The 21,017-nt window shown below is 49.6% G+C and overlaps 1 protein-coding gene across 1 annotated transcript; it reads right to left on the bottom strand.

The window, feature by feature from the left end:
- Positions 1-5,744: 5,744 nt before the first annotated feature.
- Positions 5,745-11,518, bottom strand: LOC147652085 (maestro heat-like repeat-containing protein family member 7). The gene is made up of 16 exons (XM_086898887.1): positions 11,337-11,518; positions 10,950-11,094; positions 10,601-10,665; positions 10,220-10,483; positions 9,829-9,977; positions 9,439-9,586; positions 9,047-9,234; positions 8,827-8,964; positions 8,439-8,553; positions 8,129-8,266; positions 7,720-7,896; positions 7,431-7,586; positions 7,178-7,279; positions 6,673-6,775; positions 6,445-6,505; positions 5,745-6,133 (listed from the first exon to the last, which is right to left on the bottom strand). The coding sequence occupies exons 2-15, from the start codon at positions 11,065-11,067 to the stop codon at positions 6,447-6,449; spliced, it is 1,920 nt and encodes a 639-aa protein (XP_086755013.1). The 5' UTR covers positions 11,068-11,094; positions 11,337-11,518; the 3' UTR covers positions 5,745-6,133; positions 6,445-6,446.
- Positions 11,519-21,017: the final 9,499 nt, after the last annotated feature.

Here is a 21,017-nt window from a genome sequence, read left to right as displayed (position 1 = left end):
CCCAGGTTTTCTATGCCGGGGTCTTATGAGACCCCGCACATTAAGTTCTGTGATTTCAGGAGTAAGGACTGGTGTCAAACTGTCTCAGAGAGCTTTTTCTTAGCCAGATATGTGAGCGAGATATGGAGCAGTACTGGCGTATGGTATCAGCTCCAAACCAAGGGAGCTGCAAGTTGCAAGCCTTTGTTTTTATCGGGTTCTGAGAGAATTCCGTGTATGATGGTGCTGTGGTCTTCTGCAGCAATAAGTTGTGTCAGTGCTTAAAATTTGAGATTTCAGGAAGAGTATGCATCCTGGGAGAAAATGGAAAAGAAGTGAGCTCTGTTTGTTTTTTTTTTTTCTTGAGTGATTGCAATATTTATTTTGTAGAGAAACAAACCCATTTCTTAGTATGCCTTCCAATTTCTTTACTTTAGTGAATATCGTAGAATTTTGTGGTTGATTATAATTTTAAAGGCAAGTTACAGTAATTTGCATAGTAGTCACTTCTTGAGGTGAAAACTTATCAGGTTGTCAATAAGTGTTAGAGCTGTTAACCCTAATGTTGTTTGTGTTCCGTGCTGATGGGCACAGCCCATGGTTCTTAACAACATAACCTGGTGTCAGCCTAAAAGCAAAATCCTGTGGATTGTTGTAAATTTTTTACTGCTGCTGAAAATTATTTTGTCTCTTTTCACGATATGAAATGCTGATCATCTCTCTGGTGATTACTAAGGAGTTATTGTGATAGTGTGTTTAGCTGAAGATCAGGCTCAGAACTGCCATGATTTCTTGTTCTTTTGAATTTGCCAAGAGAGTGCACATGTCTCTAGGAGTGCTTGTGTTGTTTTGCAGCTGTGCTTATTACAAAAGCAGAAGTGGACCCAGTTAAAAGATTAAAATTAAGATTGTTGGTGTTTCGAATTAAGAAGAGGATTGTGGAGACTCTAAACTTGGTCTATTTTAATAAGTACATGTGTTAATTTAGAGATGAGTCTTATTTTGTGAAAGAAGAGTTCAAAAACAATTGTAAGACTGGTTCTTGCTATAGATTGTTCATAGTATATAAGCTGCAAGTACTGTTGAAACACAAAGGTATTGTCAGAAACTTGTCAATGTATCTAAATGCCTGTAAGAATAAAAGACCTGACCTATCTTGTCATGAGAAAAGTTACACTAGAGATTATTCACATTAAGGAGCTGTGTGAGGATAGACTCCTTTGTACCTGTAGAAGAAAACTTAGAGAAGAATGATGTCTGTGTCTTCATTTCTAGCTTGACTGAAGATCTGTTCAAGGCAGAAGAAATAGAAATTGCAAGTTTGTTTTAGTTGGTAAAAGGAGCTAGCTAGCTGACTGGTCTCTGTGTCTAGCGCCTTTGATGGCTTTGGGGAGGGTCCCCAAAAGGAGGTGTTGGAATTTGTTGTTATTCTGAAGCAAAGTAATTTGTGTAGTGGAGATTCTGGAGGGATGTGGTGTAAAGAGTGGCGAGATAATAGTGGCAAAGAGAAAGAGAGAGGTTTGTGTCTCTTTTCATTAAAGTTGTAAAGATTTTTAGAAAGAAAGCGAGAAGTGTCTTGTTGGCTCCGAAGAGTGAGCACTGGCTTGTGGGGAGAAAAACTTTCAAGCGCAATTAGAGATGAGAATTGTGCCCGAAATAGGAGATGTTAGGAGCATCTGGAACGCTGGGTTAGGAGTTGCTAGGTTTAGGTGTTGTTTTATTGCTTTTATGTAAAGCGGCTGTAGCAGGACCCGGTCCCTGTGAGTGGCGAACAGCAGGGCCCGGTGTGGCGGCTCCCGGTCCTCTCCCACCCTATGTGAAGGGTGCAGAGCGCGGTTCGTGAGTGGCGCTGCTGGAGCGGGACCCGCCGTGTCTGTGCCGGGGTCTCCAGGGGTGCGGGGTGAGGTTTGCCGCTGAGGAGCGAGCTGGCCCAACAGAGGAGCCCCAGACCAGAGCACTGTGGACTGCGGGCTCTGCCCCTCGGCAGTGGCGGGAGCTGAGTGTGTTTGAACATGCCAGTCCTGTGTGTGAAGGGACGGCACAGCAGGGAAAGAGGGGACACGAGCTTTGCCCCAGGGTCAGCACTCCAGTGACTGGCAAGGACGCCAGTGGGCCCCTGCAGAGCGAGCGGCTGAAACAGCCTGCTCAGCCCAGAGCTGTGGCAGCAGTGGGGGAGAGAGATAGCCTGAGAAACTGCTGTGAATGGGAAAGGAACGGAACAAAGGCTGAGAAACAGACCGGTGGATGATGAGACCAAAGCAAAAGTAGTCTTGCTCGTTAGGTTCTGAAAACCTCATCAAGGAGTTTAAATTTCTTGAAATAGCATCTTTTTTTTCTCTCTTATTTTTTTCTTCTCTTTCTTTCTTTTACTCTTGTTGTTAAAAGGAAGGGGTTTGTTCTAAGAAACCGATAAAAGAAGTTTGTGAAGCTAAACAAGTATATAGTAACCAAAAGGTAAAAAAGGTAATGTAATTTATTTGAAGTCAAAACTAACCTAGCCTTTCTTGTTTAACTAATCTGAACGCACAGAAAGAGATTGGCTCCTATGTTAACTGTTAAATTTCGCTGATGGAAAATTTTAATGTGATGTTTTCATTCTCCCTGTGTTATTAAGAAATTGTTTTCAGGTACTACTGATAATTAAGGCAGAGAAGCTGCAATCTGGACCAAAGAGTGAAGTTGGATCCACACCAATAAGATCAAAAGAGCTGAGGACTGGACTGTAACACCCAAACCAAGTGATACCAAATGTACTCTTGAGCAGAGACTGGCGGTAATGAACTGAAACAATCCAAATGATCCAAGGAATGAGCTAAGAATCACGCCTAACTGGGAAGTAAGACCAAGCCTGTATCAGTAGTTTCAAGTCCTGCCTGGACAAGTTCTGGGACACTTTCGATATCCACCTTGGGGAGGAAAACTCCCACTCCAAACAGGAGGACTGGGGCAGTTTTGGTTGAGAAATCCTCGTATATTTTTACTTTTGCCTGTGATTTGTATAAAGGAGGGGGGAGAACCACAACTTCCATCAGTGCCACATCATATACCTTGTCTAAATCATCCCAATACGGGACATGCTATCTGGATTAAATATAAGTGTTTAAATTAGAGAATAATAGGTATTGTGGTCCACAAAGTTAAGCCTCTCATTGCAGGAAGTGTTAGGTGTCAAATCTATTAAGAATAACTTAAATGATAACTTTTTTTTACAGATGGGAAATTACTAGTGCGTGTTGAGTGGGAAGTACCTGAGGAACGGTGGGAAACTGCTGTTAAAAGGTGTCAAAAGAAATTTGCTTGGAAATTACAAAAAAGGAAGTGACAAGGAAATAGGGGGCAAGACCAGACCGACCACTACAACTCGCCACCGAGAAGAATATAAAACACCTGCTGTGAGCTGCAACCTCATAGGCAGGATTGGTGGGGGTGTAAGCCATACTGGACCCCTATTATTCCTTCTTCTGTCACTTATCCTTCTCCCTTCTGGGACACCAGCAAAGCCATGTTACAAATGCTATCAAAAGCTTTACATGGAATGACACCAGGGTTTCTTTCTTATTACCCACACCAGTATCAATAATCACTGCTATAACCCATCCAAATTAAGTACCTGTATGCATAAAGGGAAAATATTAGACTACAGAAAATCTAAGAACAAGTAGTAACAGATTAGAAAACAACTGCCCAAAAAGGAGAAAAAGATGGATTTTCTTCACAGTTGTTGCCAGGAGAAATAACCAAGATTTGGTAAGAGAGCAAATGGTAAGTGAAAAGATAAAGCCAACACAGTAACCTAGACCTGTATTAACCTCACATCAGGACATGTAAGCAAAGCTCAAACAGCAATTAAATGGAGAAAACTTCTTCATGAAGTGAGAAATACTCCTGGTAAAAAGTATAAAGCTGGTAATAAAACTTGTACATAGTAAGTTCCAGAAAAACCAACTCAGTATTAGACCCAAAGGAAAGTAAAAGAAAAAATTGTGTACATAGTAATAGAACCAGATTCTTCCAGTGTAATAGTACAGGGAAAAATCCTTACTCTGGAAATAGCCAAATTTTGAGGAAATATAAATCAACAAAAAAATGACTATTAGAAAGCACCAGATGTCTTATTTTGGGATATGTGAGAAAAGGGCATACCCAAAGCTCCCTTCGCAATGGAAGGGGAATTGTACTCTGAGAATGATTCAGCTAGGATTTTTTCTTTTTGTCAGGACAAGACAGAAATTAGTTGGGGGTGTTGGTTTTTGAGGTCCTAAAAAGAAATAAAAGGGAATAGTTTGAGTACCTCAAAAATGGGGAGATGAGAAATAGCCCCTGAACACATATTAGAAACATTCTTGGGCACAAGATGGAAGTTGGAGATATCGAACCCCAATTTTTGCATCATGAAACTCCAAGTTGTTGTAGAAATCATAACCAGTGAAACAGCTGGAGCTATAGAATTAATAGCCAGTCAGTGATGAAAGCCAGTGGCAATATATCAAAATAAGCTGGCTTTAGACTATTTATTGGATAAAAGAAGGGGTGTTCTGTGAGAAAATTAATACATAAAATTGTTGTTTTCAATGACAATAAAAATGCCGTTCTAGATATCGCCAAAGAAATCAGAAAAATGGCCCATGTGCCAGTCCAAAAATGAAAATCAGTAATGACCACTAACTGGTGGGATAATACATTGGGGATAGAGTAGTAGAAGAAGCTAAGTTTCTTCTCCTTGTAGCAGTGCTACAGCTGGTTTAATATTTCTTCCTTGTTTAATCCCCTGTTTAATTTGGCTAATCACCAAAGTAGTGCAAGGCATGCAAATAGTAGTAATGCCTACAGACTCAAAATTGGCTATATCTGGAATGGCACAAAAAAAAAAAAAAAAAAAAAATGAACGAATACAAGAATTATTGCTCAAGCCAAATGATTTATAAAAAAAGAAGAGGAGGGGTTTGTTATAAATTTGTATTGTGATATTGGCTTTCGCAGATGAATATTATATATTAAATACTTTTTAGCTATGCTAACAAGTCTTAAGTTTAAAAGAATTTCCTAGGTACAAGGCAAGGAAACTCCAGAGGGCAAGGACAGTGGGGCCCAAGTTGTTATCAGGAGAACAATAGAGCCCAAACTGTTATCAGCTGAAGATATGAAGACCAGCTGCCCTCAGGGGAAGGATGAGGGGCCCAGGCTGTTATCAACAAGTGACCATCTGCAGCAAAAAAGAAACCAAACTCCAAAATAATGCTGACCAGCAGAAAATAACATGATCCAAGAAGGTGGAACCAGGGAGGGGACATGCTTGAATATGCATTAACCTCTCACAGCAAAGATGGGATAAAAAGGACACTCCTGAGATACCAGGTGTGTTCCTGGTAACCCACCAGGGCACCCGGCCGTTTTAACCCTTTGCTTTATTTCTTTTGTCTCCTAATTGTCTTTTGTTTATATTAAATTATTTTTATAATTTATTAAGTGAATCTTGTTTTTAAGACTGTTGATGTGCACAACAGAGGACCAAATAAGGCAGAGCCTTAGACACAACTTTGGTCCCTGACACACCCAGGCTCCTTGTCCCACTACGGGCCTTCAGTGAGACCTTTAACTCCACAATGCTGTGGAACAGAGCCTTCAGCACAGGGACCTTTCCAGCCTGATCCTCGCTCCTTCCTCTGCATCTCTGCACAAAACACGGTGCAGGAGAGAACGGCAGGAGCGACCTGTGTGTCACAGCGCTCCGGATTTGTGACCCTTCAGCTCCAGACAGATGCAGGTTAAGCGAAAAAGGCAAACTGTTTATTAATGTAAGGTGAAGCAAAGGGATGAACTGGAAAGGGAAAGAAGGGGATGGGCATGGACTGAGGGCTGGAGGTAAGGAGCTGTCAAAAGGGAGGAAGAACAGAGGGAAAAAAGGGGATGGGCACAGTCTGAAGGCTGGAGGGGGCTATCTACAGGCTGGGAGAGAGCTGAAGCCCCATGAGAATCCCACAGGCTCAGCTGTGCCAGTTATCAGCTATGCCTGGATCTCCAGTGGCACTGGGAGGTGGTGTCCTCTTCAGTGTGTCCTGCAGCTGTTCTTGGGACATTTGTTCACTGGCAAACTGAGCTTGACTGTTCAGGTTGCAGTGGGATGGAGTGGTGTCTGTCCTTGGGGCTTGAATGGCTGGAACAGAGAGGATGAGCGGCATGGTCAGGGCATGCATCTGCAGGGATCCTAGGAGACATTCCTGCCAAGGACATTCCACCTGGCTCTTGCAATGGCCACAAGAGAGGACCAGACAACAGGATCAGCCAGAAGGTGCTGGCCACAACTCCCACCCATGTCCCTGAAATCTCTCTGTTCTCCGCCCACACCGCCCTCACCCAGACAGGGAATGAAGCACTCTGCAGCTGGGCCAGGGATTGCAGCTCCCGTCCCAGGCATTGCAACTGCCCCCTGCCAGCCCCCAGTGCCAGCCCGCTGCTCTCACTCACCCTCACTGAGGGTCTGCAGCTCTTCCTTGTGCGCCCTTGTGCATGAACTTCCTGACCGTCCCTGGGAACACAGAGCCTGTCAGGGCCGTGGTGGCACAGCTCCCTGCCAGCGGTAGACGGGGCTCCAGGGCGCCGGGCCCGGGTGCCGCTGCCGGGACAGCAGCAGCCGGGGCCAGGGCCAAGCTGCGGTGGGGCAGAATGGGGAGGGAGCCCGGGCTCGTGGCTCACCGATGAACCTGACGGCTGCCTCTTGTAGGGGCTCCTGCGGGCTATCCAGATATGGCAATGCCCGGTGCAGGTACTCTGCCGCTCGGCTCTCGTCCTGTGCCAGCTGCAGAGAGCGGCAGAAGGGAGGGGTTGGTGCGGGCTCTGCCCCTTGGCCGGGCGCTGCCTGCGGCCAGCCCCGGCCTCCCGTGCCCGCCCAGCCCTGAGGCACCGGGCAGCAGCCGCTGGTGCCGGGCTCTGGAGGGGGCAGAGGGCCGGCTGCTGCCCGGGGAGCCGCGGTGCCGGCCCGCCCCGCAGCCCCAGTGGCTCGGGGCTCCATCGGCAGCCGGCTCAGGGCCACGGGAGCCTGGAGAAGAACCCGTGTGGCCCAGGGAAGGGAGAGGTGTGTGGGGTGCAGGCTGGAGCCCTTGGGTGCAGCACTGGGCCACAGCTGCCAGCTCCACACACTGAGCACTGGGGACAGGGAGCTTCTCTAAGCTGAGGCTGGGGCTTCCAGGCCGTTCTTTACCACACATTCAGTGATCTTCGACAGATTCTCTGTTTTCAGCACCCTCTGGAGATCTGTGTTGTTCAAGAATGTGGCAGCACAGTGCAGCGTTTCCCAAGAGGCCTGGAGAGATGCAGAGATGGCATCACAGCCCAGGGTGCAGGAGCTGCATCCCTGTGCCAAGGCCTGGAGGAGGCCGCAGCCTGGGAGGCAGCAGGACAGGAGGCAGCCAAGCCCCCTCCCACAGATCCATCAGCATCACACAAAACCTCACATTTGCCACGCGCCAGTTCTCATCATGGCAGTGCAAAATGAGCGGGAGCAGGCTCTGGTTCACGAGTCTCTCCAGGGGCTTTTTTCCCTCATCCACTACCATGTCCATCACCTTGCAGAAGAGGTGAATGGAGAGCACCTGCACATGGCTTTTGTCCTGGAGGAAGGAAGGAGGAAAAGATCTCAGTGCCAACTTCACCAGCCCACCTGGGCAAAGACCAGAAAATTCACAGGGCAAAAGGTTGTGTGGGCAGCAGCCAGTTGCCTGTGGCCAGGGCACAAAACCTTACATGGTCAAAAAGCATCAGAAGTGGCTCAGCTATCTTGGGAGCTGCAGTCCTTGGTAACAGAAGATTTTTTTTCTGGAGCATATTCGTGAATACAGACAGGGACATGCTGACCACTTCTTCGTCTGTATCACTCAGCAGCTGCAGGAAGCTTTGACACAGGCTGTGTATAGGTCTGGCCTGTGTGGAACACAAGGCTGTGCTGGGAAGCCCTGAACAGCTGCAGCGCCAAGACCGCCCTGGCACTGCAACCCCACCTTGCTGTTGCTGGGCCCAGAGGCCAAAGGCCTGTCCCAAAGCACTGAGGCAGGTGAGGCAGGAGAGCTGGGAGCAGCTGCCTCAGCTCCTGAAGCCCAGCCAGCCCAAGGGGCTGCTTTGCCCAGCACAGCTTCAGCTGCTGCCCCATTCTCACCATCGAGGGGTCCTTGCTGAGCACCACGAGGCCTCTGAGCGCCAGGCGACGCCTCTGCCTGCACTCGCTCTGCAGGTGCCTTGACGCGATCTCCAGGACACTGTCACCACATTCACGCAAGTCCAGGCAATCCAGGACCTGAAAGGCACCGGGCAATGACAGGGGAGCCAGCCGGCAGGAGCCTGGAACTGCACAGGGCTGGGCCCAGGCAGCAGCACAGGGCGCGGGCACCGTCCCAGGCAGCTGTGGCTATGCAAGGGGACAGGGCTGGCAGGCAGCTCAGCGAGGCAGTGCTGGCCATGGGGCTCACCTCCACAAGGAATGCCAGGGTGGACAGATCCCAACGTGCCTCCTCCCTGATGAGCCTCCGGAGAAATTGGTATGCGACATGGCAACACAAGGGCATCAAGCCACGGCGCATCACCCTGAAAGGGGGAAAATGGCACCAAGACTTGAAGTGGGGGGGGCAAACCTCTCCCAGGGATGACTCATGGAGATCTGGTCTTTTTCCAGCATCCCTGGAGGGACCGTGGGCGCTTTGGGAGAGGCTCCTTCTGGGCACCCTCCTCTCAGCCTTTTCCAGTCTGCTCAGCCATCCCTCAATGGCGAAGCCCTTTGGCCATGACCACAGGGACTGTGGTGGGGAGCCCTGGGCACAGGGCACACATTTCAGAGGCAGTGGCGAGAAGGGGTCTCACCTGGCCAACAGACCCACGGCATAGTGCTGGGTGTCAGCACGGAGCAGCGTTTCCCAGCCACACTTGCGCTCCATGGCCATCAGCTCACTGTCATACTGCAGACAGCAGAGCAGCGCCTTCATGGCCTGCACTGCAAACCTGTGTGCAGAGCAAAGGCCAGGTCACATTGGGTGTATTGGTGTCAGCCACAAGGGCATGGGAAGGAGAGGAGGACTGGCACCTGTTGGGTTTTCTGGGAAGGTGGTGTTGCTCCTGGCATTCTCTCCAGAAGTTATCAACTTCTGCTGGCATCAGCTGTGTGGTGGTGAAAACGTGCAACAGCAGAGCCGTAAACAGAGATGGGCAAACATGCATTATCACCTCATGGCTCTGAGGCACTTGCATAATCACCCAGAGCACCAGAGTTGCCTGCAAAGAAGCGCACCAAGACAGCGCTCAGTGCCGAGGTGTCCATGGGGCAAAGCCCAAGGGGAGATGCAGGGGAACAGCGGGCCCAGTGTCCCCTGAGCCTGCCCCTAGCCCAGGTTTCAGCCCAGCCTGAGGCAAAGAAAGCATGGAGAGCTGCTGGAGAAGCAACCTAGGGGACAGTCAAGGCCAGTTCCAGAAACTCACAGCCAGAGCAAAAACGTCCTTATTGTCCCCATCAGAGGTGCAGATGCTGCAAAGTGGCCAGTTCTCCATCACACGGAGCAGCGTTGGCAGCACCTTCTCCAACGCTGGCCCTGATGAGGCTATGGTTTTCCACATCACTGCAGCAGCTCTGTGGGATCAGAGCTCTGTGTCAGGGGTGTCTCAGTCACAGTGCCATGCCCTGTGTAGGTGTGGGGTCCCAGGTGACAGAGCCCCGGTGCCCTGAGGGGCAGGGAGGGAGCATTGGCAGCACCTCAGGAAACAGAGGGGACATCTCTTCCTGTTGGGCAGACCCCATTGGACAGGCTGTGCAGGGCAATGGGCCCTAAAGGCTGGGGAGCCCTGAGCTCTCAAGGCACGTGGGCCCCATACCTGTCACACGATGGGGCACAGCGCAGGAGGGTCAGCACCACATCCATAGGGTGTTGTTCAGCCAGCTTCACAATGTTAGTGGGCAGTGTGGCATCCACCGTAACATAGCACATGAGACTCTGGTGAATGTTCCTCACAGTAGCTGGCACCTGGAATAGGAATGGGGAAGACTTGGAGTGCTGTCCAAGGCAGCAACTTCCCCAGCTTCCCCCAAGAAGTGCTTCCCTTCCCACCACACTGTGCTGGCCTCAAATGCTGAGGGGGCCCTGTGGATGTGGCTTGAAGGGGCACATGATTGTGGGAGACCTCCAGTTCTTGCGCCTGGCTGGCTACCTGCTGGTCAGAAGAAACATTCCCTTTCAAAAAAATCCATATTGGGTGCATGACTCACCGTGGGAGGGGGCATAGTGTCAGTATTTGTGATGCCCTGAGTCTCTCCGGTGTTTGGAATGGCCATGTCCTCGGTCAGCGCCACGTCAGCCTCTGCCCTGTTGTCACTCACGGCAGCATCGGAGTTTTCTGAGGGCTCAGCTGAATCTGGGCTGACATCAGGCTCTGCCTGGAGCTCGGTCAGCCCGGAGTCAGGCTCAGCTGTGCCCTCAGTTCCTATGGGGCTGATCTTTCTATGCCGAATTGTCAGGAATTTCCGGAACCTCTGTGTACGGAGAACAAAGGACAGGGAAGAGAGGCATGTTCCATGGAGTGCTCCAAGCGTGGTGCTGGGCTCAGCAGTGACAGCAGGCCCAGCCCAGGTGGGGATGGCTGCAGGTACCTTCAGCGTTGTGCTGAAGCGGCCACGGGTGGGCTCCTGCTCTTGTCTTCGGTCCATGGCTGCATCTGGCAAAGAGCAGCCAGAGCTGAGGGGCTGCGGGAGAAGCCGGAGAACACAGCCCAGCCCTGCACTCCCCAGGCAGGGACAGCCCTGGGGTGGCTCACGGGATGGAGCACGGCCACTGCTGGGGGGGCAGCCTTGGCCCCTCTTCTGTCCTGTCCTTGGCCATGTCCACAGGGGATGGGATGGGATGGGATGGGATGGGATGGGATGGGATGGGATGGGATGGGATGGGGCAGGGCCCAGCTGGCTGCAGCCATCAGCCCTGTGGCCCAGCTCTGCCACTCACCATCCTGCAGAGGCTGGAACTGCTCTGGCTCTTCCGGGTGTTGTGCTGGGGCAGCTCCAGCGTCTGTGTTTCTTTTCCACCTGAACACCTTGAACAGGTTGAGGAATCTGCCTGCCATGATCCAATGTGGCCTTGAGGGCACCTTCTAAAGAGATGACATGGGAAATCTCTGGGTCAACAAATTGTGTACTTGTGCCTTGAAGGCACCTGCGACAGAGAAGCCTCAGGAAGGCTACAGGACAGCAAGCCCTGCCGTCTGATTTCGAGGGCTCCTGCCACAATGACTGGAGACTCCTAGTAAATTATTCTGGTGACCAAACACCACAAACTGGCATGGATGGCACAAGCCACAGGGATTGGAGATGACTTGGGAAAGCTCTGGCTCACCAAGTCCCACAGTCTGGCCACGACGTCAGCTGCACGAATAACGCCTCAGTAAAGCTCCAGGTCAGACACAGACGAGTGTGCTGTGTGGGGACTCCTCACAGCACAGCTCTGGTGCGTCCTGTCCCGTCGCATGCACTGAGTACTCTGGTGTGGTCTTGTCACCGCCAGCTCTTGTCCATTCCACCGTTCCATTCCACAGTTACCAGGCTGCACCGTGTCACTAACGGCCCTTGCAGACACTGCCACCTTCCTGGTTCCACCCCCATCCCCCCAAAGTGGCCCAGGTTGGAAGGAATCCCTTGCCCAAAGTGTCTAAGACAGCATGACAGGATCTTTAGGAACGCCTCAAACCAGCAGGAAACGCTGCCCTGCTCTGCAGGCTCAGGGCAGCAGGAGGAGCCCCCAGGGCTGCCAATGCAGCCGCAGCAGGAAGGGCACGGGGCCTTGCACAGAATCTGTACAGGGGCCTGGCAGCACTGAAATCAGCAAGTGTGGCAGAGTCCCTGCTGAGGCAGACCTGCCGCCCCAGCTGAGCCCTGGCAGTGCTGGTGCCCTTCTCCTGCCCCAGAGACCTGTGCCCCTGGGGGGCTGCTGTGCCAGAGGGCCAAAGCCAAAGCCCACGTGCATTGGGAGCTGGGCTCCTTCCTGCAGGGGTCTTGGCAGGAACACCTGGAGCAACTGTTGGCAACTCCTGCTATCTTTCAGAAGCTCTTACTCCTTGCTGGAATTATTTTCTCATTTAAATCATTTTCTGCAGCACAAAATCACCTTTGCAGCAAAGGAAGAGAAGCATCTGGCATTTAAGAATCCTCAATTCAGGAAAGCTTTACTTCCCTTTGCTCAATTCAAGTAGCTCCATAAAGTTCCAAACTTCCCAAATTAATTGGTATGGCCTGACAATTTGAAAGATTTGCAAGTTTGCTTCCCATCTCAAAGCAGCGAGTCCTTTGCCTTAATGTCATCTTTTGAGAGCCAGTTTACAAATCATAACACTACACAGAGGCAAAAAGTGGCCATTCTTTGGTTTTCAAAGGGTTTTCTAGGAAGGGATGGCAATACCTTAATTCTCTTAAGGATGACAAGCTCTCAAGGAATGAGTGTTACAAAAGCAGTCCAAACAATTGAGTAGATTGCAAAAGGCTAATCCTCCCCCTGGAACAGATATCTAAGTGGCCAGTACAGTACAGCTCACCCCTCTTCTTTTTTGCATGAGAACCAGGACCAGTAACAGGAAAAGTCACAGATATTCCCTATCTCCTTCATAACCAAAGCTGTGCCAAACCATGGATGATGCCGTGAAACTGACTCAAATTCCAGCCTAGACCTCTCACTTCTAGACAGCTCCTTCCCCAACACACCCACCAACACCAACGTCCCCAAAACATGCTCACAGAACTCCTCAACACCCCACCAGGACCCCCAGCTGTTCCCATCCCTCCACAGAGCTTTCCCACCCTCCAGCAGACCCCCTGGTTCCCTGCACATGCCATGGGATGGCACTCAGCAGGATCTGCTCCAAACCCTTCCACGGTAGCAAGCTCAGGCTGCCAGGCCAATGGTTCCTGGATCATCCTTCCCACTGACCCTTCCTGTGCACATCTCTTACATTTACACATTTGAGCTCAGCTTGGACTTCTCCCCTTAAGCAGGATTGCTGGGAAAGGAGGGAGAGCAGCCTGGCAAGCTCTTTCTCCAGCTCCCTCTTTACTCTTGGAGCAGGTAGAACATTGCACAGGAAAGCAACTGGTGCCACAAGGAGTGGGCAGCATCAGGCAGCTCTGCAAGTCTGCTATATCCTGAGGGAACACTGCTGGGCTTGACCTTTGGCTACCTGCACAAACTTCAAGTCGGCCGCCTTACTTTCCAGGACAGCCCCGTGCTGGCCAGCATCCTGACGTGGGTGCAGGACTGCTGCAAGGCGCTGCTGGGACCCAGCAGGACAGGACTGGCCATCTTGTTTACATGTTGAAAATGAGTGAGATCGTATTTAGCTAGAAATTTAGTGATACCTGAATTTGATCATGAGCTGTGCCATTATAAGCTAAGAAATTTTTCTTGGATTCTGTATTTTAGCTGTTTTGTAGCATTTCTTTTTGTCTGAATACAGCAAAGTAGAGGCCCTTCTTTTGGTTTGGATTCTTTAGGGAATTTTTTCCCATCTGAAAGGAAGACTTTGTGAAGGGAGTGGTTGTCCGGGGCACAAATACAGGTCATGAAGAAACAAAAGACATGGCCGGGACCGCTTACATCCCACCCTGAGGAGATCAGATGTCTATGAGTCAGTCCTGGGAGAGGTTTGCCCCTGCTGGATCAGGGTGTTGGCTCCTTTTATTTCCTGTCAGGGAAATGTGCCATGCATCCATATGCTTGTGTTCCAGGATTGCATTTTACCTGCTGGGGCTGCTCAGCAGAGAGTTGCCATACAGGGATTTCCCTGCCATGGCATTTCCATTCCTTGTGGAGGTGAGCCTGATGGCCAGCACTACCTCGCTGAGCTGGCTCCCAGCTCTCTGCCTTCTCATAGCCGCAGCTGCCTGGGACTGAGCCCGTGCCCTGTGCTTCTGCCTGGGCCCAGCCCTGCACATTTCCAGGCTCCTGCCGGCCGGGTCCCCGGTCACTGCCCTGTGCCTTTCAGGTCCTGGATTGCCTGGATTTGAGGGAATGTGGTGACAGCATCCTGGAGATCATATCAAAGAACCTTGCAGAGAAAGTGCGCAGAGATGTGTCACCAGGTTCACAGGGCCTCCCTCCTGCTCAAGGATGATCCCTCGAGAATCAGGCAGCAGCTGAAGCCATGTGGACAGCATGCGGGTGGGGAACGCAGTCACTTGGGCTTTGGGTGCTGAGGCAGCTGCTCCAAACTCTCCTGCCTCCTGGCTCAGCTGCCCGAGTGCTTTAGGAGAGGCCTTTGGCCTCTGGGCCCTGCAGCAGCAGGGTGAGGTTTCACAGACTTGTGTTTCGCACAGGCCGAAAGAATGTGGAGCCTGACTGAAAGCCTGCTGGAGCTCCTGCGAGAAAATGATAGTGATGTGGTCAGGATAACCATCATTCTACTCAGCTATTTGTTCCTGGATAATGGCACCTCGATACACAGGCCCATCACCCTACAGCTGGCTGAGGTACTCCTGCCATTCCATAACAACTTAAGAATCTTTGCCCCAGCCATGGCCACTGGGTGCTGCCCAGACATTTGGTGCCCCATGGAATATTCAGGCATGATCCCAGGTGGGCCTGAAGCAGCCAATGTTGAGGTCTTTGTTCCTTCCATTCATACAGGATGATTGACAGGTTCAGCTGTCCTTCATGTTTTCTTCCAGAAGATGATGCATTTATTAATGAGAGAGAAAAGGCCCTGAAGACACACGCACCAGAGCCTGCTCCCACTCTCCCTCCACTGCCATGACCAGAACCAACGTGTGGCAGAGGGGAGAACCCCTGGGCTGCTGGTATCCGCCTGGGAGGGAGCTCAGCTGCCTCCTGCTCCCTTGTCGGCTGCAGCCTCCTCCAGGCCTTGGTACAGAGACACGGGTCCTGTGCCCTGGACTGGGTTGCCGTCTCTGGGTCTCTATTGCTGTCCAGGGCTCGCAGGGAAACACTGCATTGTTCAGCCAGATTCCTGAGGAAGAGGGATCTCGAACAGATTGTCATGGAGTTACTTCACCTTTAAGGGAGTTGGAGTTGCTGGGAAGTGCTTGGAGTCTTTTCTCCTGACCAATTATCGGTCATTGCTGAGAACTGACAGCAGTTTAGGCCATAAGTGGGATCAATTTGTGAACCCTACCTTAAAGTGTAAAAGCAGAGCTCTCTGGGCTCTCTTTGTTTCCTGGCTGTGGAAGGTGGCGGAGCTCTAGGCCTCTCGTCCCTGCCCAGGCCATGCGGCCGGGCGGGGATGGAGTTGGGCCTGCCCCGTCTCCCGGCCGGGAGATGGGGGGGCCTGGGGAAGGTTTTCCCTGGGCCGGGCCGAGCCGATCTCTGGCTCAGCTGCAGGTTTTGCTGTAACTACATTCACTAGAAACTGCCGAGTGAAGAAAGAGAGAGGCCCTGGACTTGCAGAGGGCTGGAGCAGTGACCACACTCTCCAGAGCAGCTATGAGGAACCTTCCATCGCAGACGGCTCCAGCTCCTGTTCGGCAGAGATCACCGAATTATCTACAAAAGCCTGGGCAAGATTTTAACTCTTTCATTACCCAGATGAGACTTGCGGATTAATCTTTTTATCCAGAGAGAAAAAAAGAGAGTGATCAACATGAAAAGAGACTTTATAAGCTACCAGTGACAGGAAAGAAAAGAAGCTTCAGGAAAGGTAGAGAATTAAGAAGATGCTTTAATTAAGCTGAAATATCTTTCTGTTAAAACTATGGAGATGGACAATGAAGTCCTGAAAAGAACTCCTTTAATTCATGATACAAGATCTAGAGAGGAATAGTGTCCAAAGTGTAAATTTGAGTAAAAAGTAATTATAGTATAGTGAAGTGCTGGGAGATTTGAAGCCTTGAGAGGCAATGAGAAAACTGTTTTCTGGTGAAGCTCACAGAAACAGATGAAGAAGACTTTTTTGCCTTTGAATAACTTATCCTTAAAAATGCTATCTCTAGACTCATGGCCCATACACACTTCAGAGTGATGTGAAAATGGGAGGAGTGAACTCTAATAATAGCAGCTCTGAGCAGCTAACATTAGGGCAATAGAAAACTATAACAAAAATAGTTTTCTTGTGAGAAACTCCATAAATTAACAGGAAGAAACTTCTGTTTCTCTATAAAGACTGGTGAAAAGACTGTAGCAAGAATGGGGACTGTTTTAACCATCAAAGTTCCAGAGTTTTTGTCTCTGTTGTCATGTGAATACGGAAATAGTGGGTAGATAGGGGATGGAAAGGTTTTTCTGGAAGTTTATTCTGGTGTTCTTATTATTGTAGTTTGTCAATAAACTTTCTTTTTTTTTTTTCCCGTTTAAGTTGTATGCCTGTTTTGCTCTTGTTCTAATCCATATCTCACAGCAAGAAGTAAGTAATTTTCTTAGTTATTAGTTTAAAACCACGACACAGATCCTGCAGGTGTATCACGCATGAAGGTTCAAAGAATGCCTACTAAAGAGAGCCTGGAAGTCCCAGCCTCAACCTAGAGAAGTCCCCTGGACCCGGCGCTCAGTGTGTGGAGCTGGCAGCTGTGGCCCCTGCCCAGTGCTGCACCCAGGGGCTCCAGCCTGCGCCCCACACACCGCTCCCTTCCCTGGGCCGCACGGCTTCTTCTCCAGGCTCCTGTGGCCCCGAGCCGGCTGCCGATGGAGCCCCGAGTCACTGGGGCTGCGGGGCGGGCCGGCACCGCGGCGCCCCGGGCAGCAGCCGGCCCTCTGCCCCCTCCAGAGCCCGGCACCAGCGGCTGCTGCCCGGTGCCTCAGGGCTGGGCGGGCATGGGAGGCCCGGGCTGGCCGCAGGCAGCGCCCGGCCGAGGGGCAGAGCCTGCACCAACCCTTCCCTCCTGCCGCTCTCTGCAGCTGGCACAGGACGAGAGCCGAGCGGCAGAGTACCTGCACCAGGCCCTGCCGTACCTGCAGAACCCACAGGAGTCCCTGCGAGCAGCGGCCATCAGGTTCATCGGTGAGCCACGAGCCCGGGCTCCCTCCCCGCCCCGCCGCAGCTCGGCCCCGGCCCCGGCTGCTGCTGTCCCGGCAGCGGCACCCGGGCCCGGCGCCCTGGAGCCCCGGCTGCCCTCGGGGCTGCTGCTGCCGGCCTCTGGCAGCCGTGCCCTTGGGCTGAGTCAGGATGCGGCAAGGGCTGGGGCTGAGCCCTGCCGGGGCGGGAGGGCTTGTGGCCCCAGGGCTGGCAGCGCCGCTGGCAGGGAGCTGTGCTGCCCGGGCCCTGACAGGCTCTGTGTTCTCAGAGATGGTCGAGGTGCCCATGAGGGGGCAGAAGAAAGATCTTCAGGCCTTCAGTAAGGGTGAGTGAGGGCTGTCCGCGGGGCCTGGCGCGGGGAGCTGCAATCTCTGCCCCTGCAATGGAGGGCTTCGCTACCTGTGTGGACAAGGCGTGGTGTGGGCAGAGCCCACGGAGATTTCAGGGACGCGGGGCTGTGGTTTGGGGGGGTGCGGATTTTTGACTGGGACCTTGTGGCTGATCCTGTTGGCCCCTTCCCTCTTGTGACCCTGGCAAGAGCCAGCTGGGATGGCCCTGGCAGGACTTTCTCCTAGGATTCCCCACAGATCCGGGCTCTGACTGTGGCTGTGTTCCCCTCTCTTCCAGCCTTTCGAGCCCTAAGGAGGAATGACAGCCCTTCCCAAACAAACAGTAGTTCAGCTGATATTCAGTGAAAGAGCTGCAGAAGTACGCTCATCTGCCGGCTCAGAAGAACCACTGTTCATTGAAGGCCTCCAGGTACCATGGAAGATGAGAATACCTTGATACCAGAAGAGACCAGCTGGAGCTCCAGGCACAGCTAATGACTGGCACAGCTGAGCCTGTGGGAAGCTCGTGTGGCTTCAGCCCTCTCCCTGCCTGTAGATAGTTCCCTCCTTGCAGCCCTCAGACACTGCCCATACCCTCTTTTTCCCCTCCCTTTTGACAGCTCCCTCCCTGCAGCCCTCAGACTGTGCCACCCCCTTTTTTGCTTCTCAGCTCATCGCTTTCCTTTGCCTTCCATCGAGAAACAGTTTTTCACTTAACCTGCCTGTCTGTGGAGCTGAAGGGTCACAAATCCTGAGCCCTGTGACACACAGGCCCCTCCCGCCTTTGTCTCCTGCGTTGTGTTTTGTGCAGAGGCGCAGAGGAACGAGCGCAGATCAGGCTGGAAAGGTCCCTGTGCTGAAGGTCCAGTTCCACAGCATTGTGGAGTTAAAGGTCTTGCTGAGCACCCTGAGCCCTGGATTTTGGAAGAGCCAAGCTGAGTATGCCCTGAAGCTGGCTGCGAGGGATTCTGTGGCAAGCATCCACAGAGGGCAAAGGAGCTTAGAATGCCTGAGGCTTTCAAGAATAGCTTCCTGAAAGCACAGCAATGCTCCATCCCTGCTCAGAATCAGGAAGAGGGCAGAACCAGAAAGCATCTGGGCTTAACAGGCAGCTGTGGGTGTGCCTAAGAGCAAATGAAGCAGCAGCACAGTGGCCGAGACTGGGACACACAGCCGTGCCGGGGTCCGGAGCGCTGTCAGGCAGTGCCGCGATCCCGGGTTTGGTTCTGGGCCCCACAACTGAGGAATCGCAGCCCCTGCCTCAGAGCCTGTCAGAAAGCCAAGCAAGTGAGACCAGAGGGAGGGCATCCTTCCAGTCTCTCTTGGGAGCTCCTGCTCCTTCTTCCTCCGCCTGTGTTTGGGCTCTGCTGTTACAAACGGAGACAAGTTTAGACAAGTTCTGCTTTTGTCTCAGCTTTGTGGCAGCAGCTCATTTTGAGGCAGCCTGCACCCCAAATGTCTCTCATGCACAAGTTCTTAAGAATGGCTGATTAGGTTTATTACAAAATTAGTTCTTTATAGAATTGACAAAGGATTAACAGACATAAGACTTTAAATAGACTACTTAGTACATAGGTGTATTTGTTTTGGTTTGGTAGGTAAATTTGGGAGAAAACTTCTAATGCCCCCCCCCCCCGGGAAGTAAATTCACGTGGCTTCTTTTTCTCACTTTTTAACTGGTTCAGGAAGAGATTTTTTTGAGAGAAGTGGCAAGAAATTGTTTATTTAATAGGCACAGTACTATTCAGTACAAGAATGAACAATATTAGATTATAAAACTTTATTGTTTTAAAGAGATGATAAAATTTAGAGGTTTGTGGTTTTTTTGTGGGTGTTTACTCTGTTTTTAATTTCTTTGGCGTTGGAAAATGTTGTTGCTCAGGTTGGGCTCTCGGTGGTTTACAGGTGCAAGCTCTTGGTGCTCTTCCGAGTTTTCAGTTCAGAGCAGGTTTGATCTGTTTAAGGAAAAGGGAAAGAAAACCGTTCAGGAAGAGTTTACTGTTCTGGCTAGTTGGAAAAGTCAAGGCGATCTGTTTCTTGTTGTTTGTTTGTGTTGTAGTTAAAACTTCTTTTCAGGATGCGGGGGAGTAAGTACAGTTTCTGATAACAGACTCGGTGGTTTTTATACTTACTTTTACTTTTAGATGAAATTTTAAGATTACAAAACTTGTGTCTGGGTTAGATGGACGAATGGGGATGCAATTTAACATGATAATTAACTTAGGACATTCTACTTTTTATCTCTATATCGTCAACTTACTGTTAAAACTAATATTTTAACTGCACACATATACATAGATAAAAACTTTTCTTCTGTTTTACTCAAAAAATGCAAGTAATAGATTTATCATGTTCTTGTTACGTCTTACACTAAGTTATTGAATTTAGGCTTTACGCTGGAGAGCTGTAGGATTTTTCACTTTCTTATTTTACTCACTTAAAACACTATTTTTAATTTGCTCATACTTTTAACACTTACACATTTCTTTTTATTTCATGTTTGCATGGTTTAATGTACAGATAATGGTAGTAGTTTTTTACTTAATGATTAGGTCTTTTTGAGGTATACATCGTGTTGTTTTATTTTTCTGTATTATTTACTATGTATAATTTGGTCTTGTTATGGGTTGTAGTATGAGGCACAGGGTAGGTTTTTAACTCTTTTGTGGTGGTTTTTACTATTGTGAGCATGTAGCGCTTGCCTTGGCGGGTTTGGGGTAGTGTGATGTAGTCAATTTGTTAGGTTTTTTCATACTTGTATTTGGATTATTGCTTATTGTACTAGAGGGGTTTTAATTGCTTGGCTTGTTTGATTGTAGCACACATCTTACAGTCATGAAGAACTTGAGAAATGTTGTTTATGGTTAAATTTACATTTTGGTCTTGTGCTCACTTATAGGTGGCATTTTTACTTTGATGATTTGAAGTATTATGAGCTTTTTGGGCTAGGAATAACTTTTTTTATGTCTTTAATTTAAATTTATTTTTGACACTTGTATTTTTGCAGCTTGATTTACTTGCTTATTATTTTGGTGGTTTTTGTTAGTTTTATTTTTGGGGATATGGGCATTTATGTGGCAGATTTTTATTGGTAGTTTTTTTATTTTGGTAGTAATATTTTTTTACTTTTTAGCAGCTCAAATTGGTTTTCTTTTACGCTGCTAATTAGCTTTTTTTTACTTTTTTAACTATCTTCACAGAGCATTGGCTACTATTTATGAATTTGGGTAGAGGTAGAGCTTTGGTTACTTTTTTCTTTCAGCAATACTTAAAGCTAGTTGACCAGCTTTGAGTTTTGCAAGTTGACTTGATTTCCTTTTTGTTTTAGTGTTTTTTGTGATTTTTCATGTGGGGTTTTATACAGTTGCTTTTTACTTTTGGTTTATTTTTATGATGTGATAGGAATTATCAGTGAAAAGAGCATAGCATGTTTTTTTTGTTGGTAGCTGGTTATATGGTGGAGTTTTTTCAGCTTTTGTTATTTTTTTTGTTCTTTATCTGTGGGACTAAAATTTTCACTTTTAGGCTAGTTTGTAATTATTTTTAAAATTTCAGGGTGATTCAGTTTATTAATATGGGCATGTTGTGTGATAAGAGCAATCTACTTGCTTCATGTGGTATTGCTTGTATGATGGGTGGAGGAAACTTTTTTTGAACATTTATTTTAGTATTGGTAGTTGGGGTGTTAGGAGGAATTGTGCTTTAGTGCTAATTACTTTTGAGGCAGCTTGGACTTTT

The sequence above is a fragment of the Cyanistes caeruleus genome, chromosome 7, assembly GCF_971803275.1.
Source record: "Cyanistes caeruleus chromosome 7, bCyaCae1.hap1.1, whole genome shotgun sequence".
NCBI lineage: Eukaryota > Metazoa > Chordata > Aves > Passeriformes > Paridae > Cyanistes > Cyanistes caeruleus.
Note: the sequence above shows the minus strand (reverse complement) of the source record. Positions and strands in the feature narration are given on the sequence as shown.